The sequence below is a fragment of the Poecilia mexicana genome, unplaced genomic scaffold (genome assembly GCF_051168715.1).
Source record: "Poecilia mexicana isolate PSO_F unplaced genomic scaffold, ASM5116871v1 scaffold_6, whole genome shotgun sequence".
In the NCBI taxonomy this organism is placed as follows: domain Eukaryota; kingdom Metazoa; phylum Chordata; class Actinopteri; order Cyprinodontiformes; family Poeciliidae; genus Poecilia; species Poecilia mexicana.
Genome location: NW_028263375.1, coordinates 20,661,044 through 20,687,088, shown reverse-complemented (window position 1 = coordinate 20,687,088; position 26,045 = coordinate 20,661,044). Strand labels below are relative to the sequence as shown.

The window sequence follows — 26,045 nt, the reverse complement described above, 5'->3', positions numbered from 1 at the left end:
TTATTTTTAATTACAAATTTTAGTCACACTTATGTGTGAAACTGTGGGCCCAGTAAGCAGTGTTATACTTTAAAGATATTTTTCTGCCATATTTTTACCAACTGTACGCTGACAATAAAGATCACAGCTGAGTAATGAAGCATGGATTCTCACTGAAGGATTTTACAAAATACACAATGAATTTTGAAACTGAATAAAATAAAAATATATACTTAATCTGCTTTGCATGCATTTAAGTTGAGATCACAAGAGGCACAAGAATCAAGTCAATTAGCTTGCATTAATAAACTAAAGCGAATGAGCGACTTTTGACACATTTCAGCTAAGACGCTAAAGCCTTTTAGCTGCATCTGATCTGCAAGCTGTTCAGGTTTACACGTCTGACTCCATGACCCAATGAAGATGCGGAAGCAAAAGCTGGAGCAAACTGAGGATGACAATGAAATGTAACTAATCTGTACAAGTCACTGTTCAAATTATTCCACACTGGTTGGTGTGCATATTGAACACTTGCTAAGAGGGTAAATGTCATATTTTACTTGTATCGCAGAACTGCTTCTTGGTTTCTGTCTCCTAAGTGATTGGATTATTTTTTCTTAATTCTTCCCTCTAGTGTAGGGATGAAGATGGTACCAGAGGTGAATAAAGTGTCTGGTATGACTAAATAAAAGACAAACTGTTAGGTGATTTGTAACGATCTCGATTAAGGCAACAAGCCAAAACGTGTTGGTCTGCTAATAACGCCCATTTGCAGACCAAATTTCAAGTGTTGCTAGAGTCTTCACCTCACCTTGAATCTAACTGGTAGGACTGGGATTAAAATTTGTCAGTCTGGGAATCATCTTGGGTGGTAGTATCAAATGTTTTCTGAAATCCATACAGCATTTTCACATAAGACTCAAACATATTTGCTGTTACCATACACAGAACATAAGTCACGGAAAACTGTAGGTGATATACTACCTCTGAAGAAAATTTGGTTGATTTTACAATTTGCACTGATGTGGTTTTTATTTGTGGCAAACGTTTAAAGTCTACCCCAACAGCGTACCTGGCGATGTAGGCCTCAGAGATCCTGGTATCGGTGGGTGAGCTGATGTCCTTTCCTGAACATTTATCTTCTCCTGCATGGCCACTGCTGGCCTCGCTGTCAGCCTTCTGACTCAGGCTGTCAGAGAAGTTGTCGTCACTGAGAAGCAGAGACATTATGACGTTGAGACATGGAAAGAGCAGGAAGAAGTGACAGACAGACCCACAAAGGAGTAGCTCAGGGGAGGTGTGTGTGGAAGGGTGGGGGGGGGAGGGGATAAAATCAGCAAATCAGTCGGTCTTTCGAATTTGCAGTTCCTCAATAACAGCATTTGATATCGTTTTTCCTGCGAGTCAGCATCCCTCCGCTGCGTTCAAGGTCCTGAGAGTCAGATGAGTCATGGTGCTTAGCCTTTCAGTATTCTGGTGATGCTCTGCAATGCTGACATCTACTCACACACACATACGTACAAGCACAGCTGGATGGGATTCAGTGAGGTATGAGCCTGGATAATAGATACAGTTGGTGCCTGTCAGGTGGCAATAATCAGACCTACTGAGCTGCACTGCTGCCTCTTATGATGTGCATCAGACAGTCGCCCAAAGAACAAGTGAATAAATGCTTTAATGACCCTTACAGGTAGAAATGAAGACGTTATAAAAAGATGTGTTAAGCAGTCGCTAATTTGCAGAAGAAGTGACTATAAATGCTTTCACACACTTCTTAAGAGCTCAGGTTGTTACTACATTTTAGGTCAACTTGTACAGCTCCAAATTTCCCTTTGTATTCATCAAGTAAGAAGACACCCCATCCGCAGTGTCCCTGCTTGTGAATTATTGATAAGATTCATGTGGACGGGATTGTACCAGGGCAAGGAAGAGAAGAGGAAGCAGCAAGAAGAAATATTAAATGGCCATTTTGTCGACCAGCCACTAAGTGATTGCAGTGATTTTGTTCCAGTCCTAACGAGACATTGAATCCGGTCCATTAGGCGCCAACACTTGCAGAGGAAGAGTGTATGCTTGTTAGTGCTGGGAGTTTGACACAGTGACGGCAGGGCTGGTAAAGAGCCCTGGAGATGGAGAACACTCCACAGCTGAGCGGCTATGAGAGCAGCGGGCAAGACAAATGAGGCTGGAGGTCCTCTGCGCGTGACCCTTCAGTAACTGATGGCTCGGGATCGCTCAAGGAGCAAAGTCAACAGGGACAAGTGCGGTATTTAACCCACAGTAGTAGATTCATTCCCCTCTAGCATGAGATATACAGTTGCTCCAACAGCAGAAATAGAAATACACTAAACACTATGAATTGTTATATTTACAATAGATGTTTAAAATTCAACTGCGTGTACTAACGTGTTGAAACACCAAAAGTTTTTCAGGACCGCATGATATATCATAGATATATCACCATATTGTAATATTAATATTGCAAAGGGATATTTGGAATGCAATAACTGTTGGCTACTATGTTGCAAATTTAATGAACAGGGTTTTTTGTTTTTTTTAACCTACAATCACATGCAATAGCTAGTGAGTTTAAACAGTGGTGTTCAGTCAGCTTATTAATATAGATGATTTGTGATGTTGCATTACCCTGCTGCAGTAGAAGATGGGTACAGAACATAAGGGTCAGCAACAACAGGCTCAACTATTACATCACCAATGACAACCTGAATCGTTGAGACAAGGCAGGATTGGTCCACACTTTTATGTTGTTTATGCCAAATTCTGACCGTACAGCCAAACAACTGATGTAGAGAATCAGTCAATGCTTTTCCAATTTGTAATTGTCTACTTTTGTTAGCCTATGCAAACTGTTGACTCAGTTTCCTGTTCTCAGCTTACAGAACAGGTATCCAGGTGTGGTCTTTTGCTCCTGCAGGCCACCTGCTTCAATATTTGACCTGTTGTCCATTCAGAAAAGATATTTCACATACCTTAGTTGCAACAAGTGGTCATTTAAGGAATAGTTTCATAACTACTAATACAACAGGCGTTCTGGTGAGTGTATGTGTGCACACATTTCATACAATCATCCTAAATAAGTTGATTTAAGTCACTTACATATCCTGAACTACGATGTACTGGTGTGGTACCAGGCCGTCAATCCCGTTGTGTCGTCCCTCCCACCAGTCTTCAGACGCTCGTTGGTAAAGCAGCAGAGAGGCGCCCTTCTTGAAGGATAACTCCCGAGAGGAGCGCCCAACGTAGTCGAACTTGGCAATGGCCTCAATCGGCTCGCCCTCTGTCAACAGGAAGAGGATTACATGGGTCAGGCATCTCAAACGTGGCATACATCTTGGAGAGATGGCCAAAATCCTCTGTGTGGACATTTGCAGAGATTGATACGTGTGTTTTGCTGCAGACAACAAAATTCAAAGTACATTTGGTTAAATGCTAATACACAGTCCTAGCACACTGTGTTCAAGTGTGCTGATCTGGTTGGTTATTTCAGCTGTAGTCAATAGTAACCCAACTCCACTGGACCACAACACCAAAAGACCTAGAGGCGCTTTAGCAGGATATATATAGAAAGTTTTGTGTGGAGATCTATATGACTATGGGGCATGTCAGACACAGGATGGGTCATTAAACCAGGTTCATAACTGCTCATTTACTGCAGAAGCACAGCTCTGGTTCAGCTGAATAAAATAAAAGATTTATTTCTGGACAGTACTAACCACTACATTTGTTACCATCTTAGACTTCACCTGCAAACTCTTAACGTTAAGCTCTAACGTTAGTGTCTTCAGTAGTGTTTTGTATTCAAAGGTTCCCTCCTCTGAGCCCCTATGCAAGCACTCCGGCAACACGCATCTAAAAATAGCAACTTTATTTCTCCCGCACTCCTACCTCTGCTCTCCTCGCAGCACTCTCTCACTTCATGTCAGACAGGGGGTCCCTGGAAAGAAAAAGCCTCAACCTAACACAGATTCCATCTATATATACACTGGGAGAAAGAGAACAGAGTAAATGGCTTAAACTTGACTCACTTGTAAGATGCCATTATGATATGTCTTTTTCTACACACTTGAGTGGAATTTCCAGATTAGCTTCTGGGTGAAAAATGTAAAATATGACCGTGGCTTTTCCCCTTTTCAATCTCACTTGTTAAAATTCAGCTTCTTTCCTTTTAACCTTTAACTTCCACACCGTCCTTGCACGAGCGGATTGCCAGTATTGACAAGACGGACGTGATGTGGCTCCAGTAAAAAGTGACAAGTCAGAATTTACTGTCTGAATTAATTGGGCTGCACCACAGCGGACAAAGCTGTTAATAAAGCTGACAGCAGGCGGCATGATCCACAAAGAGACTTCCCCTCTCCGCCACACTCCTCATGTGTCACTCCTTTCAGTGTTCACTTCCATCCTAATCTGATGCACAAATATTAATGCAAGATTTATTTATTTATTTATTTTTTTTTTTGCGCTGCAGTGACGTGGCTGAAACTCAAAGTGGAAAACTCAATTGTCAGTGTGGTCAGGGGCCCTTTCACTGACGCTGAATTCTCTTCTCTTTAGATAAATATCCACACAGCTGAGACTGTTGACGGTTGGAGGATTGTCAGATATCTTCCACAAACCAGTGGAGCGCTGTCTCTGCGTCTTGCTCTGCTGCATTGTTCGTATGATAGAAACAGGGCAGCACAAGCTGTAAGTGAGATGCGTTTATGAACGGAACAAGGTTCAAATATATTCATAATACATAAAAAAAAAATAATTTTGAACCCTTAGTAGTTCTGTGTAGTGGCATCCTGCTGTAAACAGAGAAGTGGGAAAGATGACGAGGTGGAAAACTTAATCTCACTTCATGAGAAAAAAAAAGGATGATCTGCTCTGTTCAGAAACATAAATTTTCATTAACACATGTAATCCAATCTGAACTGTAAGCCTGTGGGGGCAGCAGACAACAAGGACATCCTAATGTATTTCTGCAAAGTGATGTATAATCAATGTGCCAGTTAGTTCATCCCTGACCTTGCAATGATTTTTACCGGCAAATAAAACATCAATGCAATGACGGCGACCCAGAGGTGTCATTCTGAAAAATTCCCTTGGTGAAAGTCATGTCACATGAAACATTTACACTTCGTCACGTCGGGTTAATTGTTTGCCACACAGGCAGCAATTTAGTCTGTTTATTTTAAAGCTTGTGTTCATAATTTTTAGTGTAAAACCAACAATCTTAATGTTGTAGTTTTAAAGTTTGTTGGGTTAACTAGTAATCTGGTAAAAAAACAGAGATTTTGGTCTGTATTGAAATTATAGCAACCAGTTCTACGCTTTGCTTCATACAGAGGATCTGGACTCTTGTCTATTGAGCAATGATTGCTTCCTGGAGGCGTGGACTCTGATGAGGTTTTAAATTTTACCCAATCGCTAATCTTTACCCATGACGTACGAGGCTATAAAGCTTACCAGAAATTTCCTGTGTTGCAAACTGTGAAAAGAGAAATGCTGAACCAAGTGAGGCGTCTGGTAATGTTAAATCACTATTTGGACCAAACGGCTTTGTACACTATCTCCGCTAAAACTACAGGCAGACTACAATTCTAAAACCGTGCAGAAAATTGACGTCATTGTTCATAACTTTACTGTTTGTTTGTTGACTGACCCGGTAAAAAAAATCTACCGGAGGGAATCCAAGTTAATGAGAGAAAGAGGCAATCTCAAGAAAATGGCCATAAAGTTATATGTAGAGACTTTAATTTCATTTTTTAATTTAGGAAAAAAAGGGACAAACCTTTAAGTTGCAACATTTATTTATGTTAATATTTGTAGTGACACTTTATAAGTTATAGGGTATGGTCAGAATAGTTGTTCTAGACTTCATGGTGGAAATCAGCCAAGGTAAATGAGAGTTCAGGAAACTAAGGTTCAAGAAAAAAATTGGCAGCTGGCGTTGGTCCTTGTTGTGCCACCAGATTATGTGAAGCCCAAGTTTGGCTACGCTTTACAAAAATCCTCCAGGTAAACCTCCTCAATCCCTCATCTTTGTTTTTGTAGTTTGATAATGCATATCAGAAGGGAAAGTTAAATGTTTAAAACTTTGAGACCTGAAGCTTAAAGGCCTTAAAGGAAATAAAAAAGCTCAACAGAAAAAAACAACATTTATTAATGTACTGGGTATAAGCTCTATGTGTATCAAATTAAGTGTTATATTTTATGCCATAACAAATATCAAGAGACGTTTGCTATTCTTTTTTTTAATGATCATTTTAAATAATATAAAAAGTTTAATATATACTGAACTGATACGGTTTGTTCAAATAATGTTTTTCCACGCAGATAAGAAACACAGCCTCAGATTTATTGCTAACATTAAACTTTGCTCTGCTGACTCTCAATGTACAACAACCTTTAGACAGTCAAGTTTGAGAAAAAGTGTCACAAAGTCTAGTCATTACCGCAGATATTGTTCTGAGAAAGAGAAATACAGCAGGATATTTTGGAGGATGTAACGTGGGACGGTATTATGTCACAAAGATGATCATCAAAAGCTCTCATGCCTGTCCAGCTAGAGTGCAAAGAACCTATTTAAAGCTGGCTATAAATGTCCAATGTATATTTTATTTTATTTAAGGATTTATTCTTGAATATTTTTATTATACGTTACGTACAACAAAATAAAAACACCTAAACTTTAATTTCTCCCAACCGCTCTTTACAAGGCTTTTTATCTCAGCCACTTAAAATATACATTAGATGAGGTCATTGAATAAAAGTCCATCTGTTTAGCCAGATAGAGCACTAGAATGTAGAATTAACATTACATTTAATATCCTACCAAATACCAAGCAGTCCTTGCAATTTCTACACTGGAAACGTAGATATTGTGACCATGACTGATTCAATTGTAAACTTCTAATACAGTTAGGCCTGAAATTATTCATCCACTTGGCAGAGTGAGTATAACTATAAAAACAACCCACATGCTGTACAGTGAATAAATGGTCCGCCTCTAAAAATTGCACAGAAATGCAGCGGTGACAACTGTTTCACTTGCTCTTTGAAGTGCACTGACAATTTTTCATTGTTTCGAAAAATATTCTCATCACCTTATCTACAAATTTTAAAAGGAGAAAGAAAAGGCGTTCCGTCAGCGTTGTGACTGATGGCTTTAATTCAACATGTTAAAAACAGAAAGCATACCTTCAGGAGGTCTGTTTCCCATTGATTGCAGATAAGGAGTCAAAGGAATTAATGAACTATAACTCAGGACCTTCTTAACAAAAAAGGAGTAGGATCAATGCTGTACATTAATGTAAACACTGCAGGGACGTTGAGGTCTTTAGGGAACTTTGAACATAAATTGATGGTATCAAGATGTGTGTATGTTGTATAACTTTTTCTCTGCCTTTTCCTTTCTGCGATTTGCGATTTGTTCAGTTTTTTTCTCCTCAAAGTCCCGTTTTTTTTTTCTACATTTCCTCGTTCTTGGCTTCTAGTTACATGTTAAACATCTGAAAAGCAAAGGCAGAAATGCAAAGTCCTCCATGAAGATAATATTCTTTTTTCTCTGGTGCAGAGAAAGAAGAGACTCGCTCTATTTTTCATTTAGACGCTCCAGCATGGTTTCCTTAAATAAATCTCTTCTGGTTAAATATCTCTCAGGTACTTGTGTTCTTAGAATAGCTCTGCAGTTGAGTGGAATAACCTGTAAAAGACTTCATAAAAAATCCAACAAGACCCTTCACACTGTGGTCTCGTTTCACATTTGACTTTTTGAAATAAATGTAATAAAATTATGAAAAAACAAAAAAGTGTGTATTTTGAACAGCTGACAGTTTTTGCACACAATGCATTTGACAAATTAGCATCTATCCTGAAAGAAACCCTTAAGGAACGTCAAAGAGTCAAGAGGATCCAGACCACTATGGGTTTTATAACGTAGGAATGTGGAGATGTCCTGTGGTCCCACAGAAGAAGCAGAAAAATTACAATATAAATAGCTGTCCATCACTCTGAGCCCAGTACTCTGGCCATTCAAGGTTAATGTATTTAACGGGCCTGAAAGGGAGGATTAACCAGCAAGAGCTCACGAGAGCTGAGGTTAACCCTGAAAATACCACAACAGGGAGGAAAGATCTGGACTAAGGATATGAACATACAGCTCGCTAAAATCATACTCTTTTCTCTTTTTCATGTAAATTTGTGTGGCACAATATAAGAGTCATCAAGTGGAATTACTGTGTTCAATGGATTATGATTTTTAAAGAAGACAAGACTATATAAAGACAGACTTTGGCAGACTATTTTGCTTATGCACAAATAATGGATTTTATTGTCACCCACCGTCCTCACTGGTGTGCGTCTCTGTCCCTCCCTCATTGTCCACCTCTTCCAGTGCCCCATGCTCGCTGTAGGGACTCTCACTGTGGGCAAAAAGAAACAACAACATGCAAACCATGAGCCACCGCAGAGGTCAAAGCTCTTCTCCAAACACATCTTTCCTTGTGTTATTCTACATCTTTACGAATTAATGTTTCCCCCTCAAAAGTTTCCAGAGTGACTTTGCAGGCACAACGATGGTTAATTAAACATAGAAGCCGTTTCAGCAACTATCATTATCACATTTCTTTGAAAGTCTCATAATCTCCGTCGGTGGTTGGATCTTTTCTTAAGAGCTCTTCTTTTGGCACCGGGCTGTGAGTGCTGGCAGTGATGCCCCACGCCCCTCTCTCCACAGATTACCTCTGCCAGGAACTGAGAGTCCCCTCCACCTCCTCTCCAGCAAGAAAGGACGGTGAAGCTGCCAAGACAACAAATCTCCCAAGGGCTTGGTAGGCACTACCGTGGGACACGGCAGTTCTGAGACGGGTGATTAGTTCTAGTCAGGGATAAATCCCTGTCAGCCTCAACAGAGGCCGATAAAGACAGAAAGAAACCAGATATAAGCCCTGCTTACAGATGTGGGTCTGGCAAGGAGCCCTAATAAGTGTGACCTGTCTGACTGCAGCTTGTGCTCCATTTTGGACTAATCATTGCTGTTTTACCCTAGCAATTTAAGTGATTGCTTCAGTCTGTCTCGTCTATAGAGAAGTCCGTGGGGAGTCACCGCTGATGAAGGCGCTACCTTGTCATGTTCTACGGCCTCAGCTAGCTGGTGTGCATAATTACTCGTATGAACCTCACAGGCAGCTGAAGTATTGCGAGCATACCTACGTGTTTAGTCGGACCTCTCGTGCTTTGGCTCAAAGCCTGTGCTCCGTCAACAATAACAAAGCAGAAATGAGAAAACCACCACCACCTGTCAGACCCCTTTGGGAACTCAGTGCAGCTGCATGCAGTGACTTCACTGGGATGTTTTTGCACCTTTGCCTTTGATGATACATAAGCCATGACTCGAGCTACAGACGGTTGCGACAGGAAATCCTGGTAGTTACACTTTAACTTGGATTTAAAAACAGAGATGCAACCGTGCATTCAATATCTGCCATTATACTGAGCATGTAGTGCTTTGCCAAAGCGTTGTTCTACTTGAACCTTTCCGTGTTTTATTTAATAGACCAAAACAAAATTAGTGCATAATTATCAAATGGAAGCAAAACTATGCAGGGTTTTCAATATTTTTCGCAAAAAAAACAAACAAAAAAAACTCAGAAATGAAAAAGTTGGTGTTCATTTGTATTCAACCCCCCACTGGGTCAATCCAATGTAGAATCACGTTTTGGTGCAATTACAGCTGCAAGCAATTTGGAGTATGTTTCTCTGCTTTGCACATCTGGAGATGGACATTTCCCGCCCCCCCTTTCTTTCTTGCTTGAAAGCTCAAGCTCACCCAGACTAGATGGAGAGAAACAGCAACAAGTGAGGTCTGGAGTTGGACTGCGCCATTTCAATAGAGGACAATTGTTTGATCAAAATCATGTCATTGTTGCTCTGGTTGTATTAGAACCTGCACAGCAAAAAAGGCTTTGGACAGTCCTAATAGAGGGTTAGATGATGCAACTGTTGTACTGCTGAACATACTTTTAAAAAACCTTCTTAGTTATAGGGTTCAAGCAAGGCTTATTTGTTTGGAGAAATTCTAGCAATTGGTTCTTCTAGTGGCTACACACAACAACGTGTGTTGTTAACGTTCATAAAGTAACCTAAACCTGACCTGTGGAGTTCTGCAGCTCCTCCAGAGAAGCTACAGGCCTTTTGACAGCTCCTCTGGTTAATGCTCTTCTTGCCTGCTCTGTCAGATTGGGCGAATGGCATTGCTTTGGAGGGTCTGTAGATGTGCCTTTCTGTTTTTATTTTCAGATTGATCATGGTTCTCTGTAAGATGTTCAAACCCTTGTAGATTGTTTTATAAGCTAACCTGCCTTAACTTAATTCCTCAAACATCTACTGTGTTCCTTGGTCTTCGTGGTGCTGCTAGTTTTTTAATGATCTCTAACAATCTCTGAACAGCAGGATTTAGACTGACTTTAAATAACATTAAATTACAGATGTACTCTATTTACTAGTTAGTTGACATTTAAGAGCAAATAGCTAAGCTGGTTTCTATTTAGGAGCATCAGAGTAAAGAGAGCTAGATATAGATTCATCCCACAGTTTTCAAGATTCAATTGAATAAAAAAAAATACATGGAAACCATATATCTTTTACCTACTACTTGTTTGTTTATCAAGTAAAACCCCAGAAAATCAAATTGAAGTTTTCACATTGTAAAGTTTAAAATTTAATGAGGTGCTAATACATAAAGAATGCACTATAGGACATTCTTTATGTTCCCTACCAGTAGTCGCCACCGGCCATGCACTTCTCGTAGATGGGCCCCTCCAGTTCTTTGGCATCAGGGAAGATGGTCTCATGGTGGATGATGATGGTCTTGATGATCTCATTCACATGAGCCTGGCAGGAGACCTGGTCTTGGGTGTCTGGAGTCGGCATTAGTGTGGGACCAAAACATATGGCCAGGTTGTACGGGTCCATCATGTTCTCATCGCTGTACTGGGACAGACTGGAAGGAGACGCAAGGAGTTAAAAAAATGCTTTCCAAAGAAACGTCCCTGTAGCAAAAAACTTCAAACAAACCTGGATAAAGAGAGGACAAGCTTTGAGATTAAAGATTAATTTAACTAAGTGTGTAGACTCACTGGTTGAGAAAGGCAAAGAGGTAACGCATCACAATGAGAACCAATCTGGGAATGGTAAGGAGGATCTTTCGGATGTATAACGCTCTCTCATACAAGTTGTCTATTCCTAAAACAGAAAAACAGAGACACACAATTAATGAAACACCTTCATCTCAGTCTAGGGAGTGAACCTGGGGGGGCTTATCCCTACACATCCCTTGCAACGGCAGATTCGGCGAGGTTATTCCTTTCCATGTGGGGTTTACTTTGGGGTCAATAATTGTTTCAATGTTCTGTCAAAGTACTGCGTTGAAATATATTTGACAAAGTAGAAGTTGCATACCTTGGGGATGAACAAACGTGATAACATTGTGAAACATGGAGCGTGCGTGTTTTTTAAGGTCTACATCTGTATATCTGAAATGTGGCACCTCTGTGTTAATGACATCCAACTCCTCATATTTCACAGGAAAAGGAAGGAGTGCAGGAAGTTTAAACTATTCACTGACGACGGCCAGGATGACAAACCGTTTCTCCTGCGCCACATGAAAACAGCACAGTTGAGGGCTGAGAACGACCCAGAAAGGGAGGAAAGACTCTGCAGTAAACTTTACAAACGTACCTTTATTTAAAGACCAAACACTGAAACTTTTTCTGCCAGAGCACTTCTGAGACATGCGAGACAAAGCCGGCACTTGTGTCTTCCATCGGCATATCATTTGTTTCACCTGAAGCAGCCTGCGTGTTTCACTTGGAGAGGCTGAGGCTGTGCCAGCTTGCTAAAAATAGCCGCGTCATCCTCCAGCCTCTCTGTGTCATCTGGGATTTGGGCTTCTGGAATATTTGTGATGCGTTTCATTTTTCATGAATACCTAACTAGGTCTCTGTGTGGTTCTCCAGACGACAGAAGCTAATATTTAGAGGTCTACGTCGACGTGGGCTTCCTGGCTGAAGATTACAAATCCATCACAAGCAGCATTTGGTGATGAAAAAAAACAGAGCAGGTAAATGGAAAATCTCGTCAGGAGTGAGCCTCTCGAAATGGGAAAAAGTTATTTTACTACAGAGTCTGTTGGGCCCGTAGTTCAGACTGTAATCACTGGAGAGTAAACAGGGAATCCCCCATCACTCATCCAGAATAACTACATGATGGCAGAACCAGGAAACCATCCTACACTTCATCATCTTCATTTCACCACACAAACACTCAAAAGAGTTAAAAGCTTTGATAACACAGAGTGCACAGGATTGTCCCTCGACCCAATCCCCACAAGGCACCACAGCAAGCGTGAGCACATGACTTTGTGGGAATTCAATTGTTCTTCGGGAGAAACAAAGCTCCTCACATGTAAAGCATGAAAAACAAGCCGTTCCAACGTAAAGCATAATATCGCTCAGAGTGACTCTAAAATTATATTCATGTCTGGCATAGCCACGGGTATCAACGAAGGCTAAATACACTTTTACCTCACATTTCTTGGCACCAAAAGCAGAAATGGTGTTGAAATCTAACCAGCACAGCCCATAACCCTGAATATGATGATGGGTGTTTAATGATAAAGTTATCAAGCTACAAGTGGCATGAGGCTAAAAAAGCTTCTTATCTATGAAGACTACAGTCAGGGAAGAATAGTTTAAAAGTTGTTTGTTCATTATTCATATTAGCAGAAAAGCGCTACATGAATTCAGTCCAAGTGAAATGGCAAAAAAGTATAATATTCTGCAAAATGGGGTTTTCAATTTATTTTGCTCATATCTTTGTATCAAAAAAAATAAAATAAAAATTTGATACAAATTATATAAAATTAATATTATTTCATTGGGAGTATTTGTTTTACTTTAATAATATTTTTCTCAATGTGAAGTAAAGTAAATAAATCTACTCGTTTAAAGATAAATCAAAAATTTTCTAGTTACGGAAAAATATCGCAAATGAGAAGCTTTTTCCACATAAGGTCAGGATGCTTAGGACAGTTTTGTTCCCTTAATAATTTAAGATGCAATTTGAAAACAGTTTTTTATGCTGAGAAAATCATCTTTTACAGCTGGTAAGGAAGAGAAAAACTTGTGGAATTCCTATCCACAATATCCATAATATTTTTATAAAATAAAAAAAAAATCACAGAAGCAATATGGATACAAAATGTGAACCTACTGATGCATGACAGCAAGTCGTTAAATCTCTCTTTGGGGAAAAGAGGGTTCTCCAGACCACGGAAGTAGAGCTTGAGAACACCAGCCACCGAATTGATGTCATGATTATCTTCATCATCTGTCAGAGGGTCGTTTCCTATAACGCAATAACAGAAACATCAGCAGGGCAGCACATCATAACACAAATATATAGTCCTGGCAATATTTGTGTGTGGCAATTAGGACAATATATTTGTTCAAATGCTTTGTTTAGTGGCTGTTAAATTTAGAGTGTCATAAATTCAGACTCTGCAGTTCAATAACGCGTTCGGTCTAAAAAATTGGAGTCTAACTGCAGTGGCTGGCCACACCTGATACGGATCACAGAGGCCAAGTTTTGGGATAATTTTAATTACAGATAAGAAAGGGAAGTGGACAAATATTGATTTATGGAGGAAAAAAAAAAAAAAAATTATATATATATATAAAAATTCCCCTCTCACCCTCTGTGGGTGGTCTCTTTCATCCTCTGAGCTCGGGTCCTCTACCAGAGGCCTGGGAGCTTGAGGGTTCTGCGCAGTATCTTGGCTGTGCCTAGAACTGCACATTTCTGGACTGAGATGTCTGATGTTGTTCCTGGGATCTGTTTGAGCCACTGCTCCAGTTTGGGGGTGACTGCCCCGAGGGCCCCGATGACCACAGGCACCACTGTGGTCTTCACCTTCCAGGCCTTCTCCAGTTCCTCTCTCAGGCCCTGGTATTTCTCCAGTTTCTCGTGCTCCTTTTTCCTGATGTTGTGGTCACTTGGTATTGCTACATCCACCACAACGGCTTTCCTCTGTTCTTTATCCACCACCACAATGTCCGGTTGGTTCGCCATTACCATCTTGTCTGTCTGGATCTGGAAGTCCCACAGGATCTTAGCTCGGTCATTCTCCACCACCTTTGGGGGTGTTCCCCACTTTGATCTCGGGGCTTCCAGTCCATATTCTGCACAGATGTTCCTGTATACTATGCCCGCCACTTGGTTATGTCGTTCCATGTACGCTTTCCCTGCCAGCATCTTGCACCCTGCTGTTATGTGCTGGACTGTCTCAGAGGCCTCCTTGCACAACCTACACCTTGGGTCTTGTCTGGTGTGGTAGATCTGAGCCTCTATTGCTCTGGTGTTCAGGGCCTGTTCCTGGGCGGCCAGGATGAGGGCCTCTGTGCTGTCCTTGAGTCCAGCTTTCTCCAGCCATTGGTAGGATTTCCTGATATCAGCCACTTCAGTTATTTGTCGGTGGTACATCCCATGTAGGGGCTTGTCCTCCCATGATGGTTCCTCCAGCACCTTGTCCTCTGTTCCCCATTGCCTGAGACATTCGTTGAGCACATCGTCCGTTGAGGCTTTGTCCTTGATGTATTTATGGATCTTGGATGTCTCATCCTGGACAGTGGCTCTCACACTCACTAGTCCTCTGCCTCCTTCCTTACGGCTCGTGTACAGTCTCAGGGTGCTGGATTTGGGGTGGAACCCTCCATGCATGGTTAGTAGCTTCCGAGTCTTAACATCCGTAGCCTTCATCTCTTCCATTGGCCAGCTAATTATTCCGGCAGGGTATCTGATTACTGGCAAGGCATAGCTGTTTATTGCACGGATCTTGTTCTTGCCATTGAGCTGGCTTCTCAGGACTTGCCTTATTCGTTGGAGGTATTTGGCTGTGGCTCCTTTCCTTGTGACCTCATCGAGGTTGCCATTTGCTTGCTGTATTCCCAGGTACTTGTAGCTGTGCTCTATGTCTGCTATTGTTCCTTCTGGGAGTGAGACCCCTTCTGTGTGGACGACCTTCCCTCTCTTTGTAACCATCCGGCCACATTTCTCTAGTCCGAATGACATCCCAATGTCAGTGCTGTAGATCCTGGTGGTGTGGATCAGTGAGTCGATGTCTCGCTCGCTCTTGGCGTACAGCTTGATGTCATCCATGTAGAGGAGGTGACTGATTGTGGCCCCATTCTTAAGTCGGTATCCGTAGCCAGTCTTGTTGATGATTTGGCTGAGGGGGTTCAGACCTATGCAGAACAGCAGTGGGGACAGAGCATCTCCTTGGTATATGCCACATTTGATGGACACTTGTGCAAGCGGTTTGCAGTTGGCTTCAAGGGTGGTTTTCCACAGCCCCATCGAGTTTGCAATGAAGGCTCTTAGAGTCCTATTGATGTTGTACATTTCTAAGCATTCAATGATCCAGGTGTGTGGCATTGAGTCATAGGCTTTCTTGTAATCAATCCAAGCGGTGCACAGGTTGGTGTGTCGGGTTTTGCAGTCTCGGGCGACTGTGTGGTCTACAAGGAGTTGGTGTTTGGCTCCTCTACTATTTATGCCGATGCCCTTCTGTGCCGTGGTCATGTATTTATCCATGTGTCCGCTTATCTTAGCCGCTATGATGCCTGACATGAGCTTCCATGTTGTAGAGAGACAGGTTATCGGCCGATAGTTGGATGGGACTGAACCCTTTGAGGGGTCCTTCTGGATCAGGATTGTGCGCCCTTCAGTTAGCCATTCAGGGTGAGTCCCATTCTGTAGCAGCTGGTTCAGTTGAACTGCCAGTCGCTCATGGAGGGCAGTGAGTTTCTTTAGCCAGTAGGCATGGATCATGTCAGGCCCTGGTGCTGTCCAGTTTTTCATACCCGAGACTCTTTCTTGGACATCTGCCACAGTGATGGTTACCGGGGCTTGTTCAGGGAGGTTGCTGTGGTCCTCTCGTAGAGAGGTTAGCCTCCCTTTCCCATATGCCTTTCCAGTATTGTTCAGTCTCCAGCCTTGGTGGGTCTGCTCTGTTGTTATTACCCTGCCATTGAGAGTACACTTTAGCTGGTTGGGTGGAGAAGAGCCGGTTAATCCTCCTGGCTTCATTCTCTCTTGTGTATCTCTTTAGGCGGCTGGCCAAGGCTTGGAGCCTTTGTTTGGCAGTTTCGAGTGCTTCAGGTATGGGCATCTGGCTGTACTTCTTAGGTACTGGTCTTTTCATTGCACCTCTTTGGAGCTCTGACAGTTGGCTCACTTCCCTCCTTGTTATCTTGATCTTAGCCTCTAACCGTCTTTTCCATGATGGATATTGGGTCTCATGGTTGCTCTTATAGCCGAGCATTTCAAGGATCACTGATGCTGAGTTGTATATCAGCTCATTGGTTTCTGTTATGGTGTTGGTAGGGATTGTTCTCAATGCTGCATTCACATCTTCAATGAGACTTTCTGATGGTACTTCACTCAGCCGTTGTAATTGGCGTCGGGGTTGCCTGGTGTTCATTCGGGCCACGATTCTCTCTCTCAGGTCAGTTGCTGTCTCGTTCAGCTTTGATAGTTCGTTCATTACTGGGGCTGCATACCCAGTCTCGGGGTGGGGAGTAGTTAACTCCCCCCTGACCTTATCTTTGGGCTCCTCCCTTTTGCCGTAGCATTTGTGTTGTACCTCGTCAATCTCAAGTTGTGATAGCAGTTGCCGTTTGCGGATGTTGGAACACTGAGCTACTAGTTGTTTGGCAGTCATTGTAGACTGTGGGTGTCGAAGTAACCATTCCACCCTCAGTCTTTGCATGTAACCCCTCTGACTAGGGTTACTTGAGTAGTAGCATTCCAACAGATCCATGTTTTCGTCTCTCGCCCATTTCCGTCTTGTTCCAGTAGCCCATTTTTCATCAAGGTGCTCTGGTTCCCCAGCACCTGACGCAGACCTTGTTTGGCCGGGCGACGTCTGAGCCGGCATGTCGTGCTTATCAATGTCTCTCATGGTATGAGGTAGGCTATATAGCTCTAAGGGTCTTGCCTAAGGACCCACACTGCATAGCTCAATTGCACTGTTGTAACTTGTTGTAACTGTTGTAACTTGCCCCAGCCCGGATTCGAACCCCGGTCTCCCGGGTGGTAGACTGGTGTCTTACCCACTGAGCTATACAGTCAGCTATATATATATATATATATATATATATATATATATATATATATATATATATATATATATATATATATATATATATATATATATATATATATATATATATATATATATATATATATATATATATCACATGTATTCAAAGAAAATGGATAAAAAGTAATTCATGGTAAATCAGTAGCTGAAGTTGTTCACCTCTCTCAAAAGAGTTCTTGATGTCGTTGACCTCCAGCTGGGATCCAGACACACGAAAGATCCCTTGATGCTGGAGGCCTTCAGAGCCAAAGACATAAAAAGGCAAAGTTAGAACAGACTTAGTTTCTAAGTCGACTTTAATGAACATACAACACAGACACACACACACACACACACACACACACACACACACACACACACACAAAAAAAAACCCTCTCGACTAAAACGGTTTTCTTAGCTGGTCGTAAAAAGCACAACCTCCTCGCTAAGCCCCTTCACTTTGCTAATTAAAGAGTAATGAGTCGAGGAGACTGCAATCATGTTCTCCTGAAGTGTCTTCCAGCTGGGATTAGGATTTAATGAGGGGAGAGGTCAAGAGTCGAGAGAAAGCAAAATTAGTTTGCCGTTTGCCTCCTTTCAAATTCCTTCGTCACAAACTAGGCATCTCCAAAAGCTTTAACTCAAAACTCTGAGAGTTGGTACTAATCTTAATTAAAGACTTTTATATTAGCCCCTTGTTCACAGCTCCCCTGAGCTGAAAGCTTCACAGTATATCTGGGAGGCCGAGTGGAAACGTGTCAGCTGCAGAAAACAAGAGTGAATCTGTATTTTCCCAGAACTGTGACTTGAAGTGGATCTTAAAAAGCCACATCATCTGCTCGAATGCTGAGTGTCATTCAGCGCATTAGAGAATCAATAGCAGATCAGATGAGTGACTCACCATATAGATTTATGTAGCGAATACAACTTTCAACCACTCTGGGGATGGCTTGTCCAGAGTCCTTCGGGAGAAAGAGTAAACAAATCATCAGGATTTTATTTTATTTCTAAAAATCCTGTACACATGTTCTTTAAGTCACATGAATACATGTTAGAGGCATACCAATGTGTAGCAACAACATACATATCAATAAAGATATGGCAACCTGATGTCTAGCATTATCTGTACATTTCAATTAATTAAATGAACAGACAAAAACCAAATAAAAGCGTAGAGTTTTTTTTTTTTTACTTATTCTTATGCATCTTCCAGTTGACTCATGGTATTGGTAGGGCTCTAACAGGTAGTGGTCTACACAAGGGTAGAAGGTCCTACCATTGTGTCAGCATGCCAACACACAAGGTCAGAAAAGTTTGGGCAGAAAGGGAAAGCCGATTTCTGAGAACCTGAAAACAGACTGAGTTGATGTCATCAATTTGTTTATTCATGCCCACTTTCAGAAATGGCCAATTGTCACGGAAACAGAGATGCAGACTGCGCTTTTGAAAGGCGGGTATAATTTCAGATGTTTAATATTAGTATGGAAAATATATTTACATTTAATTTGTAAAACTCTAGACGTGAAATTTTCACAATTAAGATTTTTGATCTTCTTGACTACGAGGTAAAATAAGATGTTTACCTTAAAATTAGGGATACTTTTCCTTCTCTTTCAATGCTAATTGGTGCTAAAGAAGGAAAATGTTGACTGGATGATACCGAGCTTCCTTACCGTTTCTTGTACTTATACTTAATTTAATTGTAAACAATTTGAGAATGTGGTGGATTCCAAGTATTGCATTAAAAGCTATGGCAAGGATGTTTTGAGGTGCTATGTGTTGTGTAAAGAGCATATCTAAAGACCTACACAATATGGCAGCCAGCAAAGAAGGACTAAAAGTCAAAACCCAGCAGTTTCATAGATGTAGTCGTGGACTGGCCTATCGTTCTGATTTTGTGATCCAATGATGGACACAGACTCTGAATCCTTTTTAATCATACAGTGGATTTGTTTACAGCCCTCAGGGGTACACAGTGGGTCCAAACAGAACAACCATGCCAATATTGATTACACTAATTTCAGTAGAGTTGATGCACTGACCAGGATGTCAGTGCATCAGTTGACTGATTGACTCTGTATACATATACAGAGCATATGTATGCTCTGTATGCTCTGCTGGTACAGAGCATACAGAGGCATGCTCTGTACCAGCATGCCTTTTTTGACATGTGAAAGTGGAATCTCTGACGAAATGTCGATGTGGGGGTGTGTCAGATTATCTTTCGTCGGAGAAAGTCTTCAACTCAGTCTGTCGAAAGGTTTTATTTAGAAGAATACATAATGAAATATCCATCATGCTAAAGGAATGAGCAAAGGCAAGAAGCACAAGCTTCCGAAACCGCTTCGGAGTCTACCTGATGTCGAGTATGTGAGTTCCTGCGTCCGCGGCTAAAGAGGAGAATCAGTAGAGGCAAAGAGGAAACCAGGAAGTAAAGAGAAAAAAGAAAGACCCAGGTTAGAACCGCACCAGCTGCCCACCTAAGCTTATAGCATAATAGCACCTTCACTCCACCCTGCGCTGTTATCAAACCTACAAAGACTTTGTGGTCTGAAAAGGACCAGGCAGTGTTGGGCATGGACCCACCAGCCAGAGGCAACGAGGGGATTGGAGGAGAGAGGCAGCCCACCTTATCGGCCTGGCATCTGCCCCCCTGACTGCCATTTACCCTGCTGTTTCCACTGGCTGAGGGGAGAAAATCTCTGCCAGAGCGGCTCAGACGTGCCAGCTCAGCAGGAAGCCCGGGGGAGCTGACGGACACAAATATTTAGCCCACCAACTGCTGCTGCTTCCCTCCTGCGACCCTTCAAATCTATCAATGCCACCCTGCATCCCAGAGGCAGAGGGCCAGAGCTCAATGACTCATGCTGACGGCTTCCAGAATCCATCTTAGCAGAAATCTGTTGTTGGTTAACAATAAATCAAAGCCGAGATGCTTCGGGGGAGCCCACCAAAACGGTCAGAAAGCCAGAGTGGAAAATAAAGAAATGGAAAGAATAGGCGGAGAACAAAAGCCACCCAGCAGATGTTAAATCTGTACCTTGATAAATGACTCCAAATTTCCATTAAATAGCTTAACATTGAAACAAGAGCGGGGTCTAGGCCGCCGGGGGCCTGTGAGGGTTTTGTACAGCCCATTGGGATGTCTACTGTAGAATACAAAGAATGCATTAGAATAAACAAACATCTCAGTTCATTTCAAAAGGCTTGCACATGGTGTACTGCTTCTTCAAACCGTTTCATGTCCTCCGGAACCTTGAAGTTTAAGCTAAATAATCTTTAAATCCCTTTTACTGCACATGACAGACAGGTTAATGAAAACCTCTTACAACTATTCACTTTTTCCCCCCGCAAGATATCTCAGGCCACTGAAATGTCAGAGCTGCTGGGAGCATCGTATGTGTCAGCATCCATCTCATGACAGACTCTGCTGGGAACAGCCTCTGCTGCGCTGTGAGGACGTGTGTGTTGGTGTGAGTTTGGCTTCTCGCCACCTGTAGCATCCCAGGTCCTCCCGTTTTCAGCTCTGCTTCCTATTCACAGCAGCAAAACTGCAAGGGCCAGGAAAACTCTTGAATGTCAGACCAAAAGATGAAATTTGAAGAATTTTTTTTTTTTTTAAATTTGTTCTCATGGTTGTTGCCATAAAAGGCTTTCTTGGACAAGAATGTTAAGCTGGAAGTTCTGTCCACTTGCTGACACATTTAAGATCTTACTGACACCTCGTGCCACGCTTTGGTCAAAATACAACGTCCCCACACATTTCTCTTCACCAGTTTCAAGCTACAGAAAATGTAGAGGGGTTAGGGTTAGGGTTACTTTAAGGGGGGGGGGGGGGAATGCCACAATCTAATAACTAAATAAATATTTGAAATGAACAGATCAAACAAATAAAGTAATTTAAAATATTATGTTACCTGTATCCAACATTCCAGAGCCAAAATGGGAGGAATGTGCTGTAAGTTGTGCCTTACATGATTGAAAATGGGATTTTAAGTGCAGTAAGGCAACAATTGTCTGCAAAGGTTTCCTTGTCGACCTGCTTCTGTTTGTAAGACCCTCATGAAGAGCTGGTCATTGAGGGGAGATGCACTTTAACCATTGCTGCTGTCGTTTTAAATATGATCGCTTTAAAATGACTGCCAACAATCGAGAATTGAACTGCAGAATTTCATCATCCTTGCACTGAAGCTGTGAAATGCCTCACAAGCGTTTTGAAAGCGTTGGTTCTGAAGACTCCACCTGCACTCTACTTTCAACATGAACAGTAGCAGATGTGTTTGCATGTGGCAGTGTTTGCATGTGTGTGTGTGTGTGTGTGTTTTACCTTGTGGTCATGTAGTCAGCTCGATGGCCTGCAGCAAGAGGAGAGACGAAAAAATAACAGAGAAGACGTATAAAGTTGGAGTTGGTGCACATGCCAGGACCTGTCTCGGGTGTCCCGGCGGTGAAATGTGCACACGGTTAGTGAAGCGTTTGAAGCCTGCCATCTGTCTACTACCGTTGGCCCCTTGAGCAGCTAAAATAAATCCTCAACACAGGACCACGTTTGCTTTTATGCTCTCATGTGCGCACTCTAGCTCGCAGTCGACACAAAAAGCCACATTACAAGTTCAACAGATTAAAGAGCCAGGGCATGCGGACATTTGGACATTTTTTGACCACACGATCTACAAGGCTGGACTAATAAAATAAGATTAGAAGGAAAACATCTACTTTAACATTAATGATCAGAAGATGCTTAAATTTTATGAGCAGCATCAAACCTGCTGCTGCGTTTGAGTGACTCATGCTGTCCTTCAGCTCCGTGACAACAGGATGATGAAGTAGCATGTGTCAGAAACAGCAGGCGATTCTCTTCGTTGCTCAGTCACGGCTTTGGTGCTCATTAAGTGGGCGATTTTACAGAGACCACCAGGAGTGAAGGTCACCACAAGCACCGACAGTTGCTGACTGAGATCCCACCAAAGGGGAACAATGAGAGCCCGACTCAGTGAGGGCTGGTCGTCTAATACACGGCGGTCTTAAGTGGGGAGCAAAGTCGGTAAGTCGGATAATGCAAATTAAAAATCCCTTTCATATGTGGCTTGAATGACTAAAATCCAGATTTCTATCAGGATGTTCTTCAAGAATAGGGGGAGGGAGGAGTAAAATAAAGGAGTTTGCAAGAGAAAAATCTAAAAGTAGGACAACTTAAAGTTTGGTGAATTTTAGGGGAATTTCATGTAATAGATCAATGAAAAGTACAGCATCATTGTCAAGTGGAAGGGGGAAGATTAAAAATCTGAAAAGTGCGGGCTCCATTATTTACTTTCAGTCCCTCTGACTAAGCATTTTATTGTACTTAGTCTAATTGGTTTACGCCTCCACCCACTTGTGCATGTAGAGACTTAAACTTTTTTCCCAATTGTTCTTTGAAAAAATGGCTCAAGTCGAGTCAAATTTGAGGCAGAATCACTTTTCAAGTCTTGCCAAAAACTTTTGGTTGGATTTTGGTTTAGTTTGACTGAGCCAGTCTAACACATGGATATGCTTTGATCTAAAGCCTTTTCATTATAACTCATTATAATGAAAAAAAAAAAAAACTGTCAGACTTTAACAGGCTGCTGTTAGAGTCTGGCAGGTTTTTTTATTTTATTTTTTTTTTAGGATTGTTTTGTGTTTAGCTCCATTCATGTTACCATCTACACTGACTAGCTTCCATGTTGCTGCTGAAAAGAAGCAGCCTCACATCATGATGCTGCCACCATCACAGTGGGAGGGGCTATATGCAGCATCAGTCTTCTACCCACACAACATTTTGCCCAAAAGGTGACATTTTATGGCTTCAGCTGACCAGTGCAGCTTCCTTACAGGTTTGCTTTGTCCTGTCTGGGCCGTGGCTCTGAGCAGCTCCTCTAGCTCCTCTTGGCTGCTTCTGATGAGGGAGGAGGTCAGCCATGTCTTGGTAGATTCATTTTTAGATAATGGTTTTGAAATTGTTCTGTGAGATTTAGTCTTTTGTAAACTAAAGCTGCTTTAAATCTCCCCACAACTACAACCTTGAGGTATCCCCCCTGTTTTTCTTTGGTTCTCACAAACCTATGAGAGCTTCGCTAATCAGCTGTATTTGTACTGAGATTTTATTACACACGGTTAGATACTATGTCCTAATTAGGTTATTTTTAAATGGAACTATGTGGATTTTATTTGGGGGTATCACAGAAAAAGAGGCTGAATATATGAACACAATGCATTTTTTCATTCAACTTTCACACTTTTGTTGGTCTATCAAATAAAAGCCTAATGAAATGATCTAAATTTTGTGTGTCTGAAAAAAGACTGGAGGAAGCACAACAACGGGGCGCGAATGAGCACAGGGGAGGGCAAAAAAAGGACTTTGACCGTACCGTCACCGAGTGTCCTCTTCAGCAAGTCGTGTTTGGCCTGCAGTTTGGAGATGAGATTACTGCCCTCCAGAAACTCGCGGAATTTCTGTGGAGAATCGAGAGTAATTACACGGCCGCCCCGAGTGCCAGCCGGAGAGCCAGCTCTCAAGACAGCAATCAATGATAAGGCAGCCAAGGGCAAAGGACATCCTAAAAGCCTTTTTAGAGCTTTTATCAGAACATGTCCATCTTCCAACCAGTCCAAGATAGCAGTTTGCTTTCACAATGTAGAGATGTTTAGGAAGAATAAGACCTCTGCCAAATATAATCAATTTCTAAGTAAAAAAATAAATAAATAAAATAAGCACATTCAAGTGAAAGTAAGAGCTTTGACGTGAGGTAAATTTTGTTATAAAATCCCTGACCTGCATTTTAATTTCTTTTCAAAATGAGACACACATCACATATTCATGTTTTCTTTCCGCCTCTCACCATGAAGTAGAACTGCTCCGTTTCCTGCTGGTTGGCTCGTCTCTTAGCGATGCTGGGTTTGCTCAGGAACGTCTCGGACACGGTGGACTTGACCGATTCTGTGGAGCGGCTGTGGTGGAAGCACTCGGACACATCGTAGTCTTCGATGGTCACCATGTCCTGGATGGTGGTCAAAGTGGCCTCTGATGTCTTTTTCACCTGTCGATCAGAAGAGGAAGCTATGATTAAAGGACAAAAAAGAAACCAGCTTAAAAGCCCGATATCGCCTCTTCATCATCACAATGTCGCCATACCCCCATCCCACTTTACTCCTACTCTCTCCAAAACACTCTCCATCTCATGACACTAAAAAATTCAGCTGCTTTCTGACAAGATGTACAATCTTTAAAAAAAAAATCCGCAGGCTGCTGAACACGACTGCCAGCCAAAGCAATCAGCTTGCATGCACTCAGAGGGGCTGGAGGTGAGCGGTGCTGGCTGGAGATGGTACATCCACTTGCAGCCTTCAAAGATTCATTTCCATAACCGCCCCTAGCCTGTCAACGCTGCTTCTCCTGAAGCATATAAAAACATCAGGGTTTTGGCCAAGCATACCCTTCTCCATTCACTACAAAACATGTTTAAGTTATCCAAGAGCTGCAGGCCATGACTGGCTCTATCATGTGGCGACATAAGATTATGGGACAAGCAAATAAAGAGTGAAAGTGCATCCGTAAAAGCCCTGCAAATGGCAAATGTTTGATAATCAAAAGAGTGCGTGAGAAAAAGAGACCACAAGCAGTAATTTGTAGAAATACAACCACAATTTTTTAATAATGCTACAATTATTCTACTTTAGAAAAAGTTTAAAACCACTCTCTGACTTATCATATTCATATATATATATATATATATATATATATATAAAAATAAAACAAGAGAATGAATCATTGATGCGGAAAAGCTGCAGAGGAAAAGAGGCCCAAGAAGGTGCAGGAACAAAAACAACTACCTCTCTGGAAAACTCCAGGAAAATACTTCTTTGACCGCTTGACAGGGAGATATCCTGTCGGGAAACAGAGGGTTGTGACCATCTTAGTTCTGTTTGCTGCACAGATTGAAGGGACCCTGATTACCGTCACCTTTAACACAAAGAGAGCATCCCCGCTTTTCAGGTGCAGCTAACCAGGTCTGACCTCGATGATATTTAAAGGACAAGGTAGACTGGGGATGTAAATAGTTAGACTTCATCCAGACAAAACAATTGCAGCTTGTTTCTTCACAAGCTATTTGACCTTTACGTCTGTCTGTGTTCAAAAGAGAAGAAACCCCCCACCCCTCCTTCCCCTTCTGAAAATAAAAGGCCGTCTTCTCTTCCTGTGATGGATTACAGTGCTGAAACGTGTTTTCAAGCACACAGTGTGGATGTAGTCTCAGTGTTTTCCAACATGTCATTCGGGTGAAACAAACTACAGGTTGGAACATGAGTAATGACAGAAGAAAGAAATAAGATAGCAGACTCTAAACTCCTAAAAAAAGTTGATTTGAAAAGAGTCAAAAGAAGTTCCTTAGAAAATGTAACATATTGCGACATTCAGTCACTGGTTGCACACCGAATGTGTTTGGGATCCCTCGCTCACCGGCAAGTCCCATCCCGGGTGGCCCCTTCCTTCAGAGGAGAGAGGCCCAGCTGTCATTATGAAAACAGAAGCCATGCATGCAAGAGAATGTCTCCCAGTGAAAAAGCTGCTGAGTTTATTCATTATTCAGTGGACGAATAGTTATCGATGTTCACTGCTGGGTTCAGTCACCAAACAGCTCACAGAGACACGCTGACTATATGCCCACCAGGCCCTGCAGCTGTACAACAGCCCGACACAAAGCCCCATGCGTGGAGTCAAGTTTATTTGTCTGTGCTAAGCTATGTCCAAAAGCTCACTATCAACATTTCAGCTTCCGTATCATTAGTGTGGTTTATTCCAAAACTTCATTCTGGGAGCCAAAACTAACTTTTGCACTG

The 26,045-nt window shown here is 42.0% G+C and overlaps 1 protein-coding gene across 3 annotated transcripts in view; it reads right to left on the bottom strand.

The window, feature by feature from the left end:
• LOC106918859 (SLIT-ROBO Rho GTPase-activating protein 1-like) overlaps positions 1 to 26,045 on the bottom strand; it is an 86,581-nt gene that overhangs the window by 7,547 nt on the left and 52,989 nt on the right. For 2 of the 3 annotated variants that reach the window (XM_014988898.2, XM_014988900.2), the window contains exons 9-20: positions 24,047 to 24,244; positions 23,576 to 23,660; positions 21,514 to 21,541; positions 20,227 to 20,335; positions 18,088 to 18,148; positions 17,366 to 17,443; positions 13,258 to 13,392; positions 11,124 to 11,229; positions 10,763 to 10,987; positions 8,329 to 8,408; positions 3,097 to 3,277; positions 1,052 to 1,189 (exon numbers count right to left, since the gene is read on the bottom strand). In XM_014988898.2, the coding sequence (XP_014844384.1) occupies positions 1,052 to 1,189; positions 3,097 to 3,277; positions 8,329 to 8,408; positions 10,763 to 10,987; positions 11,124 to 11,229; positions 13,258 to 13,392; positions 17,366 to 17,443; positions 18,088 to 18,148; positions 20,227 to 20,335; positions 21,514 to 21,541; positions 23,576 to 23,660; positions 24,047 to 24,244 (1,424 nt within the window). Of the gene's footprint in view, positions 1 to 1,051; positions 1,190 to 3,096; positions 3,278 to 8,328; positions 8,409 to 10,762; positions 10,988 to 11,123; positions 11,230 to 13,257; positions 13,393 to 17,365; positions 17,444 to 18,087; positions 18,149 to 19,542; positions 19,577 to 20,226; positions 20,336 to 21,513; positions 21,542 to 23,575; positions 23,661 to 24,046; positions 24,245 to 26,045 lie in introns of all 3 variants that reach the window. The other variant, XM_014988899.2, reaches the window with a different exon arrangement.